Source organism: Anopheles coluzzii, chromosome 2 (assembly GCF_943734685.1).
Source record: "Anopheles coluzzii chromosome 2, AcolN3, whole genome shotgun sequence".
NCBI lineage: Eukaryota > Metazoa > Arthropoda > Insecta > Diptera > Culicidae > Anopheles > Anopheles coluzzii.
The window spans coordinates 108,830,369-108,844,491 of NC_064670.1; the positions used below are offsets into that span (position 1 = coordinate 108,830,369).

The 14,123-nt window shown below is 45.3% G+C and overlaps 1 protein-coding gene across 2 annotated transcripts in view; it reads left to right on the top strand.

Annotated features, from left to right (window-relative positions):
• LOC120947589 (uncharacterized) overlaps positions 1 to 13,860 on the top strand; it is a 52,977-nt gene extending 39,117 nt beyond the window's left edge. For both annotated transcript variants that reach the window (XM_049607038.1, XM_049607039.1), the window contains 8 exons: positions 4,973 to 5,164; positions 5,231 to 5,380; positions 5,444 to 5,679; positions 5,751 to 6,155; positions 7,691 to 8,105; positions 8,171 to 8,564; positions 8,633 to 8,846; positions 8,911 to 13,860. In XM_049607038.1, coding sequence (XP_049462995.1) covers positions 4,973 to 5,164; positions 5,231 to 5,380; positions 5,444 to 5,679; positions 5,751 to 6,155; positions 7,691 to 8,105; positions 8,171 to 8,564; positions 8,633 to 8,846; positions 8,911 to 9,016 — 2,112 coding nt within the window. In that variant the 3' untranslated portion in view covers positions 9,017 to 13,860. The remainder of the gene's footprint in view (positions 1 to 4,972; positions 5,165 to 5,230; positions 5,381 to 5,443; positions 5,680 to 5,750; positions 6,156 to 7,690; positions 8,106 to 8,170; positions 8,565 to 8,632; positions 8,847 to 8,910) is intronic.
• Positions 13,861 to 14,123: the final 263 nt, after the last annotated feature.

Here is a 14,123-nt window from a genome sequence, read left to right on the forward strand (position 1 = left end):
AGCGGATCACCAGATGTGAATTCTTCTGTTTGTGTTTGAGCTTCGGCTTTAATTTCGTTGGAACCGGGGGGTATTCTCTTCCCTTACCACGCTCTTCCTCTTATTAAATTCTTTCATATTTGCTATATCACTTGTCTCCTGGGCGCGGAAACCCAAAAGGAGCAGTCCTCTAACACGCACTTCCCACCCTCTCACGCTCTCTCTCTCTCTCTGTTGGTGGAGGTTTTAAGAGCTAATTTCAGTTTTATACGCTTTCCAATTGAAGCTGCTTGGTTGGTTGGTGTAAAAACTCCAAACCCAAAAAACGACTACCAAAAAAAAAGGGAACGCCTCGAACCGATATCAAACTCTAAGCAGTACTTAGACCAAGTTACACGTTAGGAACGGGAGGGCCGGGTGGTCTATTTGTTGCGAAAACCAAACCCCTATCACACTTGCAGGCCCGCTTCAACTGGCCGGAGTCCCGGGGTCCCGCTGTCACTCCGGCCTCGCTTTCGAACTTTCGAATGATACGGGATAATTTATGCAGGTCGCCCAACAAAGTTTGTCTCGCTGTGTGCCCCCCCCCCCCCCCCCCCCCTTCCCGTGTGAGGTGGCGTCCCAAGAGAGGGGTTCCTTCTTGTTTTTTGGGGTGTATTTTTCTGGGCTTTGTTGTTGGTGCTTTTTTGTGTCCGCTGTTCATCTACTTAGATTGTGGTAGGAGTTGGGGCAGCAGTTAATCTTTCCCACACACACACACCCCACCACAACCTCAAAAACACACGTTTCGCCAATCCAATTTGATCCTTATTTTAATGAAGCAAATAATCTAGAATCAGATAAGGGCGTTGTGGGGCGGCATGGGAAGGGTGGGGGCCTATTTTAGACAACGAAGATTGAAATAGTTTTGCAATAGGCTTAAATCCCGGCAGGGAGTCATCAAAATTGATGATGCAGCTAGATTTAATTTTAATTATGTCGACAGCTTTTCGAATTGATTCACCCTCCGCCCGTAGTTCTGACAGGAGGGGCGTCGGACTCATTGGTTCGTGGTAGGTTCCAACAACTGGATATTGGAATTGGGATGACAGTGTTAACATATTGGTATCAGCAGCTATATATTTTCCCTGATACTACTAGATACTTTCAGTCTATAACCCTATGTAATGTTGGCAACATCTTTTTGGTTTTGGAGCATTAGGCAACAACCATCTTCTCTGAACTAGTCGCGAATTGAAGTCGTCCAGTTCTTCAGAATGAGTTGAATATTGGAATATATTAATCAGGTAAGATGACTATTCTGAAATCAAAAATGCACAAAAAGGGTTTTGTATTCCCTCGAGACTTCCCGCAATCAATCTTAAACAGAGCGAGAGAGGGAAAAGTCTGTTTTGGTACCTCTAAAAAGAACCCAACTTCAAAATCAATTACTCGCACCAACAACAAACACATTTCAGAACAAATCATTCTAACCCATCTCCGACAGGACTTCTCCCAACAATTTCAACTAATCTTTGAAGTTCCTAGAAACACACACTGCCACCATCGCCTCCTTTGCCTGTGCAAGCCGTCACCTCTCTTTCAATGTCAATCAAATGAAGCGTAAATTAATGAAACGTGAAACAAGATTTTCCTCACACTACTGTGCCCTTTCCGCCCGACGACGAGCCAACGAGTGTGGGGGGATACATTCAACACTTGCGTGTAGTTATTTGCTGGCAACATTGTAGTGCTGTGGAGTGTCGTTGGAGCGCAAAGCATAGAAGGAGAAGAAAAAAAACTCTGCTTCAACCACTTTTCCCAACCACGACGGTTCAAACCACCACGGACTCCCCCAACGGTGACAACACATCTAGCGGCTGGAAGCGGGCGCGTGTGACATAATGCTCATTAAAATTGTAAATTCACTGGTGCTGCTGCTGCTGCTGCTTCGTACTCCACCCGAGAACAACAACACTGACGGGAGAAGGTGGCACTGTTCAACCTACTCCTAAGAGCGTTGCGTTCCCCACACACACGCACACAAGAGAGTCATGTCGCGCTCTGTCTATCGCCTCTTGAGCTAGTGTTAGAAGGGAAATATAGCCTAGAGGAACGGAACACGAAAGAGGCCCATGTTTTGTCAAACAGGCAGAGCCTACTCTGTTATGGTTTGACAGCTCGCGCGGACGCGGTTCATTAAAGCCGCTTGAAAGATGTCGCTCGTCGCTCCACAGCATTAATCCACCAACCAAACTTTGCATATTACCCCACCGAGGCAGGATTCGCAACCGCTGTGTCTCTAGGAAGCTAATGCGACGAGAGCTTCATTACCGCGGTATCGCTTTTACTCAGAACTCCATTCTTGCTGGCGAATCAAATGGGGACTTTTCGGAAAAGACAGTTTGTAAAACCCTTTGGACCTCAAATGATGATGAGCTTAATTGTACCACATCATTGTAAAAAGCGCGAATTGTAAAGCGCGTCATCACAGAAGCATCCCGCCACCGCAACCCTAACCAGAAGACTCTTCCACGCTTTCAGGTTTCTCCTTTTTACGATCGCATTGAAAACCGATTTCCAGTGAATGTGGTGAGCTGCTTTTGTAAAAGCAATCCTTCCACGTCTGCCAGTGTTAAAGAGTTTTTACGAGCAGAGTAGGGGATGGGGTTGAGACTAAATCGCCACCTAAAAATGGGGGATTTTGATATCACTTCACAGCCAGCAAACAGGAGAAGGCGCTGTTGGTGCTGGGCTGATTCTTTGTAGCGTCGTAGTGCAGGGGAACGCAACAGTAAAGTGTGATTCCATTGACCGACTCTGCTTTTGTACTTTGGTGTTGTCAGGGAGCAGAAAGAGAGAGAAAGAGAGAGCTCTTCAGGCTGTCAGGTTATGACCGCGACAATAAAGTGGAAATGACACCGTCTGTCAGCGCCCCGAGTGAGCTGCTTGGATGGTTGTGTTGCAAGTTCCCTTGCTTCCCTTAGCTTTGTCAACTTGTGCCTCGCTGCAAATCTTGGAGTGTTGGGTTGATGCTGCAAGAACATTGTAAAAATCAACACCACCATCCTCAGGGGATGAATGGAATCAATCGATAAAAAATTCCATCTCAACCTCACCTTGCCAAGCTTCACCAACGTCCAAAAAAGGCGTCGAAATTCAGGGCACGCTCTCGGTGCACTCCCCAGAACCTTCCAGAAAGAGCAGTTTTTATTAGTTATTATCAGCTTTTCATTATATCCTGTCAGCCAGAGCCAGAGTGAGTGAATTCGCGACCACACATTCGCATCACAACACAGCGTTATCTCGGGCATCAATATAACTTTTGACGATAGATTCCTCCAGCGTCAATCCACACCAACTCCCCAGGGTGTGCTCTTCCCAACTGTCGCTGGTGGTCGGGGCCCTTTTGGGACATTGCGGGACATTTTCTCGCGGGCCACACACACACTCGAGGGATCGTAAATAATGGCAATAAATTCAAGCTTCGGCCTACGGCCTTCAGCTATCATCGCTCGACCCGGAGCCACGGATGACGGATGGCGAACGTGTTTCACGTCGGGTAAAGGGACGCTTTATCATTTCCAGGAATAGATTTATATGGATGCATCAAGCAATCAATAGCACCAGCAGAGTCCCGAGTCCACCACAAACGTTGGCACGATGCTGCATGCACGGTGAGCAATGTGGAGAGCAAATACTCCAAGCACCAGGCACTCAACAACTTGCTACAGGCAAATGGGGAGTGTATGTGTGTCCAACTCTTCAACCAGCTGGCAAAGGTGCTTTGATCTTTGAACAACCTAAAGCACTGTTGCCAGTGTCCGATAATCGAACAGGAGGGACACAAAGTTCAAACGCCACATTGAAGCTCCTGAACCCTACCTCTATTGCCATGCTCTTGGTCCCGGATCTATCGACCCTTCTTACTCGCCAATTAATTGTATTGTATTCTATTGCTCGCCTGTTAATTAACCGAACACAAATGGCGACCACATGTCACACGGTACGGAAACGACGGATCCCCCTTTTAAGGATAAATAATCGAAACGACAGACAACCGAAGGGGGCAAAGGTTTGTGCGTACACTACGGAGAAACGGGGAGTTGTATCTTCAGCCGGCTGTCTTCTGTCGGAAATATGTACATTCCAATGAGCCGAAGCACAATCGAATTGTAACGTTGACAGGATGCATGATAGTTACTTACCACAATTGTCCTCCTTTACAATATCTGTCTTAATGTAATGTGCTTAGTTGTGGCTAGGCTCCTTTTCGCACCTTTACTGTTCTCTGCTCTGTAGTGTTTAAGCTTCGTGAAGAGTACTGGAGTTTGAAGATGTCTGCAAAGATCAATAGAATTGTGTTTCAGTTTACTCAATGCGGTAAGGGAGGAAAGTTGGAATTGAAACGAATTGAAAAGCACATTGGAATTGGCCAACTGAAGAGAATTGGAGATAAAGAATGCCTACTAGGATCCAAAATTACATTCGTTCCAGTGAATTCTGCTACCACCCGTGCCTACTTGGTTCTGTAGATAATAGTGTAATAGCGTTCCTGCACTCAATCAAACCCCTCTCCACTCTACCCTAATGCAATGTGTTTGATTTTTGGGTTAATTGCTAGCCAGTCCCGGTACCTTCCTTCCCCACTAGAGTCACGAAGAGCTAGTCTTCTTTTCTACGTTCATTAGATGTTTTCGATATTGCGGTTGGTAGTGTTTCCGTCAGTCCACCTTTTTTACTAAAGCACTTAGAACGATAGCGTTTAGCTCTCTTTCTCTCTCCTTTTTTCTCACTCTCATTCACTCTCGTAAGCTATGCCATCTCTTGCTCGCTCTCGCTCTCTCGCTCTCTCTCACTACTTTTCTATCACGTTCGTAAGCGCGACTCCTGTCAAACTAGTTTAGAGTAGAGATTGGCGCGCCGTGAGTTCGTCGTCGAATCTCAGCCAGTAATTTTCTAACGCGGGGCTTGCTTGGCCTGTTTCGGTACATTACGCACTCTTCACACACAGGACTACATAACCGTGTACGATGGGTATACGACGCGCGATCCGATCATACTGAAGATATGCGGCGGCGGCCAGGCAATCCCGCAGGCCATCTCGAGCGGTCCGGAGCTGCTGGTCGAGTTTACCACCTCGCCGTACGGTACGTTCAACACGCCGCAAACCAGCGGCCACTCGCTGCACGGCTTTCAGCTTGAGGTAAGTGTTCAAAGTCCTTGTTTCTCTGTATGTCCCAACTTTACCTTCGCTCCACTGCCTTTCCAGGTGTCGGTACGCTTCGTCGACATCCAGACACCGACGTACGCGAAAAGCAAGCGTATCTGCGAGTTCTGGCTGCGAGGCACCGGTCACGGGGTGCTGCAGAATCCGCTACACTCGCTAGCGCCCAACACAACCTGCCTGTACCATCTGCAAGTAAGTGAGACATTGGGAAATCTCATCACCATCAACTCTTTAATGCCTTCCACTCTTCGCCAGGGCACGGAGGCACGCGCAATCGATGCGATCAACATACCGCGCCGATCGGGCGCCCTGTCCACCTCGCCGACCCGCTTCAAGGTGTGGATCTCGGTGCTGAAGTTCGAGCTGGCGCCCGAGTTCGGCGCTACCGAGGAGCAGATGCTCCAGTACCAGACGAAGGAGGACTGCAGCGGCATGCTGCGCATCTGGGACGGGCCGCTGCGCGAGGTGCCCAACTGTAAGGATGTCAGCTGGTAGGTGGTTTCGGTCGATGGTTTTCACATGTTCAGAAGAATTCAACTCCTCAAATAACACTCTCACACAGTCTCACCACCGAGAAGGATGGAACGCAGCGGAGCAGCGTACGGTTCGGTGCCAACACGACCAACATCATCGCTCGGTACTGTCGCGGTTCGGTGCCTCGGTCGTGCGACCACGGCATACTTAATATGAGCAGCTCGCGGCCCTGCACCCTGTCGGAGAGTTACGTCTCCAGCAGTGACTTTGTGACGCTCGAGCTGAAGACGTCCGACTCGACTGTGCTGCGGCCGCTCCAGTTTGCGCTGCGGTACGAGTTTGTCGATCTGCTGCAGGACGGGACGGCGATCGGTGGGGAGAATGAGTGCCACCGGCGCTTTGCCAGCAGCCAGATGGAGCGGAAAGGACCGCACCCGGTACGGAGTGTGCGGAACATCTTCCTGTTTGGACGGGGCGGTGCCAAACACCTGCAGTGAGTATTCTTCCCACTGATTCTGAGGTTTTAAAACTGATTTCCTAAGTACCCCTGCAATACACGGCACACATCAGGAGAGACTGATTCTGAACACAGTACTGAAAGTGAATTTGATCCTAAACCTATACCCGTTTTGGGAATGTTGTCGGTCCTGGAATTGATCCTGCACCTATACAGGTCCTGAAGTCATATTGGCCCTGCAAATGATCCTATACGTCCTAAATCCCAATCCCGATCCTGGTCCAGAGCCTGGAACCAATATCCAATATCGGTCCTGGAACTAATCCTGACTTTATACCAGTCCATAAATCGATTCCTACCCCTTATCGGATTTGGAAGAGATCTCGAAGTCATACCGGAACTGGAACTGATACTGAACCTAATCCGATCCTGGAAGCGATCCTGACTCAATACTGAGATACTAACTGACCCCAAACCAGCTATTGTCCCAGAGCTGTTTATAATCCGAAATCAGTCCTGGAACTAATTCTGAACACATGCCATTTCTGGAACTAGTTGCCAATCCATACCACATTCCAAACATTCATACTGGAGTTGGAATTGATACTGAACCCAAACCGGTTCTGGAACCGACCCTGATCCCATAACGATTTTGGAACTGACCTTGTACGAGTATCAGCCTTGGATCCTTAACCAATACCGATTTGGGATCTGATCCTAAACCCATACTGGTTCTGGAAGTAAGCCCAAACCCATACCGTTACTTGAATTGATACTAGATCATATACCCGATACTAAAATCCTTATCTATCCTGAAACCTATCCCGATTCAAAACAGGTACTATAGTAGGTCCTAAACCGATAACAATCCTGGCACTGGTTCTTAACCAATACCAGTCTTGAAACCAAGGCCTGACCAAGTACCGGTCCTAAAACTGCTCCTGAAACTATACCACTCCTGGAATAGATCACGAACCCATATCGATTCTGAAGCTGATACTGACCCCATACATGTCCTAGAAATAGTCTTGAATCCATTTTAGTTTTGGAACCATACTGGTGTGGGAACCGAAACAAAACTCAAACCGATAATAGAACTGAACCCAAACCTATAATAGTCCTAAATCTGATCCCGTACCCATACCTGTACAAGTACTGATACTGATCCCATACCGGCCCTGAAACTAGTCTTGAACGCATATCAGTCCTGGTACTAGTTCTTAACCAATACCGGTCTTGGAACTGATCCTGAACCAATACTGCTTTTGCAACTGATCGTGACTTTATACCAGTCGTGGACCCATATCAATCCTGATACTAGTCCTAGAGCTATTCCTAGAATTGATACTGGACTTATATCGATTGTGGAACTGCCCCTGAACCAATACCGGCTCTGGAACTGGTTCCAAACCCAAAGCAATCGTGGAATTGATTTAGAACCAACATCGGACCGGAAACTGCTATCTTTTTCATTCCCGTCCTAAACCAACTAACAAACGCGCCTTACTCCTTACCAGAATTTGTATAGCGCGAAGATCTTGGCACTAAAATAGCGCCTTTTTTACTTTCAGCTGCATCTATCGCTTCGAGGCCCAGCGCGGTGAACGGGTGCGGATCGAAATCAACCGTGCAATGACCGGCAACCGTACGTGCGATTCGCGCGTCGATCCGGACACGGGCCGCTCGTACTGCTTCGGCGACAGTACGGCACGGGTCGAGATCTTCGAGCGTCCCTGGCACGAGTCGATCCTGTTCCCGCGCGGCTGCATCTGCAACTCGACCAACAACTCCTACCTGCCGATCGTGTTCACGTCCACCGGGCGGGAGGTGGAGATCCACTTCACCGCCGCCAACATGACCAACGAGGACGATCCGGACACGCTCAGCTTCGAGGCGTCGTACGAGTTCGTGAAGGGTCCGATGATGTGCAAGGACGTGCGGCGCAAGAACGCCATCACCGGTGTGGTGACACTCTCGTCGGGCGATGTAAGTGTATTGAGTCATAGAGTGAGCATTTGAGTGTAACACACTTATAAATACATCTTTCACAGATTGAGTGTCGCAATCGACCCTGGTTGATAGAGCCATCGTACGATCGGTATCTCTACATCCGCCTCAAAGGGCTGTTTCTGCGCAAGTTTAACCCAGCAACACCGCTCGCGTACAATGCCAGCTTCAGTGCGGTAACGCCGATCCGCTGCTACACAAAATCGCGCGTCATCATTACGAACGGTGAGGGCATCTCGGTAACGGCCTGTCCACTGCCCGAGGAGACCAAACACCGGCACGTGGTGGAGGTGTTCAGTGCCGGCTGGGGCCGTAAGCACCCCTTCTTCGGGGCGGAAGCATCGCGCGTCGTTTCGGTCGAGTTTCTCAACCCGGACGAGGGTGGCCACTATGCGTTCAGCTGGCTCGAGCTGACGAAACGTCCGTCGGCAAGTTTTGGTGAGCGTGAATGGGGCGCACCAAAGGTGCGGTTCAAGGCGAGTGTTAACAAATGTTGTTTCTTTTAGCTCTAGTGCAAGAGGAGTGTCCGTATCTTTGTCCGGATCTGAACGCGTGCGTCAACGCTTCCATCTGGTGCGACGGCATCGAGCAGTGCCCGTCGGGTGAGGACGAAGCGTTTACGCACTGTTCGGCACTGTTGCGTCTGCCGGCCGAGCTGCTGGCAGGGCTGAGCGTCCTGCTGCTGGTGCTCTGCTGCGGATTGTTCGGCTATCTGTACAGGTATGGCAATGATAATGTAAAGCATCTTCATCAAAACATTCAATTAATGTGCTACTACCTTCAGAAAAATCAAACGCAACTGCCGGCGGACGAGCGTGCTGCAGACGCGCCTCAAATCGCTCAGCTCGATGGATACGGCCGTGTTCGAGGACAAGGAGGTGATTTGCTGACAAAGCGACAATTCTGTACGGTACGTGGAGATTGACCGCGTCACCACGGTCTGACCGCGTCATCGACCAGCGCCAGGCCGAAACCGTACAGAATTGTCTTCCCAGCGAGCACGCAAGGCGACGAACGACGCACGACAGCAACAGCATGCCAAACGAGCGCCAACCGGGCGACGACACTAACCAGTGAGCAGCAGCAGCAGCAGCAGGAACATGATGGACTGAGCAATAATAGCGGCAAAGTTTCGTGTGCTTCTTTTCTACTCTCGACTCTCCATGCGGCGAGGGCGATGGAGCGGTAAAGCGCCCTCTAGGAGGAAAACTAAGAGAGCAGGCAGTTAAGAGAGTCTACTAAGCGAAGGGCAAACTACCCCCTGATAAATAAAAAACTTCACTTACACTTTAGCGATATTGTAGTAGCGAACATGTTAGCGCGAAAATCTAAATCACATTCACACTCAAACACTAGGAACAAATAAGGCAAACTGGGTGCGTGGGGGCCTCCCACGAAGGACCTCCTTCTCGGTACCTTGTTAGCCATTCTAATTTTACGACGTTTTACTCTAGCGATCGATTGTAGAAGGGCAGCTTCCGCTGCATGAGATTAGAAAATGAGTAAGAGTGGGAGCGCCAAAATCATAATGTGAGAAAGATAGGGGGGAATAGAAGAAGGAGAAGTGATCTCTCTAGGCCAGGGAGGTCCGATTCAAAGCTACTACTACTGTACTACGTTTTAGTATTACTTCTAGTGAAACCAGTACAATTATTACAATACTATTAAGTTGATAATTGAATTGGTCGTGGAAATGCGAGGGTAAAGCGTTGTGCTGTTAGATGATCGTCGATGATGTTAGGCTAAAAGAGACCCTTCCAGAAAGGTCAGAAAGTAGAAATCAAAAGTGAAGCAAGAGAGCAAGCGAATGATGATTCGTTTTATTTGACGCTGCTTTTACTTTGAAACATGAATTGCTTTTTCTCTCTTATGTTTACCAAACAACACAGAGAATTTCCCATATTTGTGTTAATAAGAGCGATATATCTATTATTACCATCAACAACACACAAACACGCAGCGTTTGCAGAGCTTTTAAAAGAGCGAAACTATCAAAAAAAAAACAAAGAAAAGCAAGGGACGTGGACCTTTATGCCTCAATTCTATGGAGGATTCGTCACACGGGAGAAGCAAAAGAAAAGGAAAGGGAGCTGGGAAATAGTATTATTAGCGAAGAGATGTGGGAAAGATGGGTAGAGTTTATCTAGCAAAAACAAAGTTGGTTACGAAAGTGTAAAAACACGACCGCCAGCGGGCATCCCCGTTCGGCGAAAGGTTATTATGATGTGGACCGTTGTTCATTATTAATTGAATTGAAATTCGAATTGTATGTTACACAGCGCGGTTGGAAATGGTAAAATGTAACTTCCGTGTTTTTCTTCCAACAAAAAAAAGTTAGAAGAGAAAGAGAGAGAAGGTTAAAGGAAATTGGAAAAGAATTAAATAGAGAGGAATGGGGAGAGATAGAGAGAATATTAAACAAATGATTAAATCAAACAATTTAAAGCAAAAGGATGAAAATACTGAACTCTGGATGGTATTGTGGATGGTAGTGAAGGGAATTTTAAAATATTGAAACTTAAAACAAAATTAATACAAAGAAAGTATAGGAACTAATTAACGCAGTCGCAGATTAGAAAAAAACTGAAGAACAGAAAACCAAAAAACACTTCTCCTTCTCCTCTGTTCTGTGAAGGAAAAAGGGGTTATTCGTGTTAGAAGAAACTTAAAGTTTGCTAATGCAAAAACCCGTTCAAGATCAAAAACATTCCAAATAATATTTATGTAACAGCAGAAGTATAAAAAAAGCAGTTGCACAATTAATAGATCTGTTAAAAAGGGGCGATGAGGACTCTCGACGATCACTCGCCCCGTAGAAAGAGAAAAATAGAGTTTGATTAACGGTAACAAAGGTTTGGTGAGTGTGTGTGTATGCGTGTGTGTGTGTCTGTCTCACAACGAAAAACACTAAACCACGGACCAAAAAAAAGTACTAATCGCTATTAAACAAACAAAAAAACAAAATTGGCTTACAAACGCCATCGTAGGAAGGAAGTGGGAATACCACAGGTGTGTAACGGATGCTGTACATATACAAGTGAGTGAGTGATAAGGGACGGATATAAGGTCGGAAATGGTGTGATAAATGCACACCGTTTATTCTTTTTACTTTATTTACTTTGGTAACGAAAATGATAAGTTTTTCAATCACAATAATCCTTATTACTACTGGAATTACTAAGAGACGCTACACACGAACGGTATGTACAGTTGGTGTATCTTTTTATCTTTTTGTTATATTTTTTATAGTACACAAGCGAGAAACCTACTTAGTAACGGTCAATTTTCATGTTATACGTATTCTCCCTTTTTTGTAATTACGGATTTAAAATTGAAAAAAGTACTGCCAATCTGCTTTAAAAAACTGTGCGGTCACGGAGATCACATCATTGCGGAAGCGTTACGCAGTGTAACATGCGTTACGCACGAACAAGCGACGAACCCCACTTTCCCGCAAACACACTCTCTCTCTCTTTCACTCTCTCTCTCTCAAAAACTGCCAAAATGCGTTCGACTACGATTTACCACTCGATTGCGGTTGTTTCCGTTGTACTTGCCGTACCGCGTGTTGGGGTTGTGCGCGCAGCTAACCGTCAGCACTGTCCACTAACGCGTTTGAGCGTCTCCCCAACGAATCATCTCAAACATATGTATGGTGAAAACGTTATACACACGTTAAATTTAAAATCACACAACCAAAACTGCCAAAAAACAAAAAAAAAAACGGACGAGAGGAGCTCAAAAGCAAATCAACTGACTAAGCGCTATCATTTTGACTGTTTCGGTTCAGATTGTTGCAATTCGCTTAAGCATTTGTTAACTCGCTACAGTACACTACGTATGAGGTACGTGAAAAGCAAAGCAGTGAAAAGGACGAAACATTAAGGTTAGTAAAATTAATTCCAACTAGTTGTGGTAGAAAGAAGAAGGAAAAAGAAATAGAGAAAAGAGTAGTTTTTTGTTGTTGTTTTTATTTCCCCTTCCCGTAATGTAGCATGTAAAGGAAAGTTGTAAAAGCCCCGTTCAGAGACGAACGTACAAAGGAAACCCGACAACACACAGACACATTTACACCTGTTAGAGAATGCAAAAACCGAAACAGGAAAAGGTACACTTGTTAAAACTGAAGCAAGAAATGCTGTTTCGCTGCTGTTTACTACCTTTGCTGAGTTTAGTAGTTAATTTGTTGGAAAGGAACGAAGCGGAAACAGTGTCTGTTTTCCTTCCTTGAAAAGCTTAGCAGTAAACGTTGAACGAAAAGAGAAGAGAACCGATTAAAGATTAGACAAAGTTGCCCATTCTCTTTGCTCCACGATAGAAGAGTTTTCCTCCAAACTGCTCGCAATGCGTCACTATCTGAGTGAGTGAAAAAAGCAAAACTAAAATCTGAAACATTTTTAAAGTGGAAGAAACCCCGTTCCAAGCACTTTATGAGGCTCTTGTGGAACGTTTCGATTCCTTTTTCTAAACCCAAAAAATATATATAAATAGAAAACTGAATCTTTGATATTAACAATTCATAGAGAAGCAAGGAACCGATTTAATCCCATTTGCAAATTTGCCAAACATGTAGAACAAATACACACTTCACAAAAACAGACAACAGGAGAAGAGCATCAGGCTCACGATGTACAAGATTTCTCACACTATCAATTGTTGTAAAATAGCAAAACAAGCGAAAGACTCCCTCTTTCTCTTTCTCTCTCGCTCTCTCTCTCTTTCTATAATAAAAAGAATAGAAAAATAAACCAGTTACAAAACTAGTAGAAGAACAAAAATCAATCGCGCGCTTGATTAATGTAGTAAAAGAGCACCACCACCCTCCATATAAAAAAGAAAAACAAACCGAGCTAAAACAGAAATGAAAACAGATAAAACAAGCAAAACAAAATGATCAAGAATAAGCTACACAAACAGAAACAAAACAAAAACAAAGAAATAAAAACAGAAATTTTGCACTTCTCTATTCTGAATTCAGCTCAAAAGGGAAGAAACAATGGAATGCAAGACGAATCCAAGACTTCATGACAATAAAAACGGGCGGAGGCGAAGATAGAGAAAGAGGGAAAAAAGAGAGAGAAAGAAGGAGAAATTGTTTAAACCGAGGAGAAGATGAATAGAGAAAAGTGAGAGTAAAGTGAAATAGAGCAAAACAGACAAACAAACCAAACAAAAACACGATAAAGAAACGCTAGATTTGTACTCGATCGAGAAGAGAACGTTAAGTAGTAAAGAGGAGTAAAGAGGCACTGTACTATGGGCCAAAAGCCGGGGCTGGACACATAACACACAAAACAGACTAAACTGAGACATGTCAAAAATCAATCTACGAATGTTCCTTTTTCACTGTTTTTTCGTTTCATTTATTATTGCTACACTACCTCCCGGATAAAGAACTGAAGACATTAATGAAAGAAAAGTGGTAAACAGGTTTAACGAAACGTTCTGCGCCCGCAGAGCGCGCAGGAAGGAAGAAGTGAAAGCATTTTTGAGCATCAAAATGAGAAGGATGTAAGCAAAAACCAACCAATTGTCGATGGAAGGTGCTTTCGTGGTTTTGGGTTTTCTTCTCTTTTTTCTTTCCCCTTTCTCATTTTGCATACAAAAGGTGCAAAATAAATAGTAAAAAATGAAGACACATGGAATTTAAGATAATCGCTCGTTGATGATATGATTAACGTTTAGCAGGAAACGACTAATAACCGCGCGTCACATTATAGAGAAGGAGAGAGAGAGAGGCAGGAAAAAATAGAGTAAAGCGATACCAAATTAAAAAACTTTATAATGAACCAAAAGGAAAAGAGATAAACTTACAACACGATTGATGCTGTATTGAAAGTGAGATATGTGAGGTAAAGATGAAGATTAGAAAGCTGCCGCGTGAAAATCAAGCTAAATGAAAAAAAATAATACGTGATCCTAGGTATTCACAACGGGAAGGGGGACTGTAGAAATGTTTAGACAAAAGAAAGAAACTAAGAAGAAAAAAACAATTAA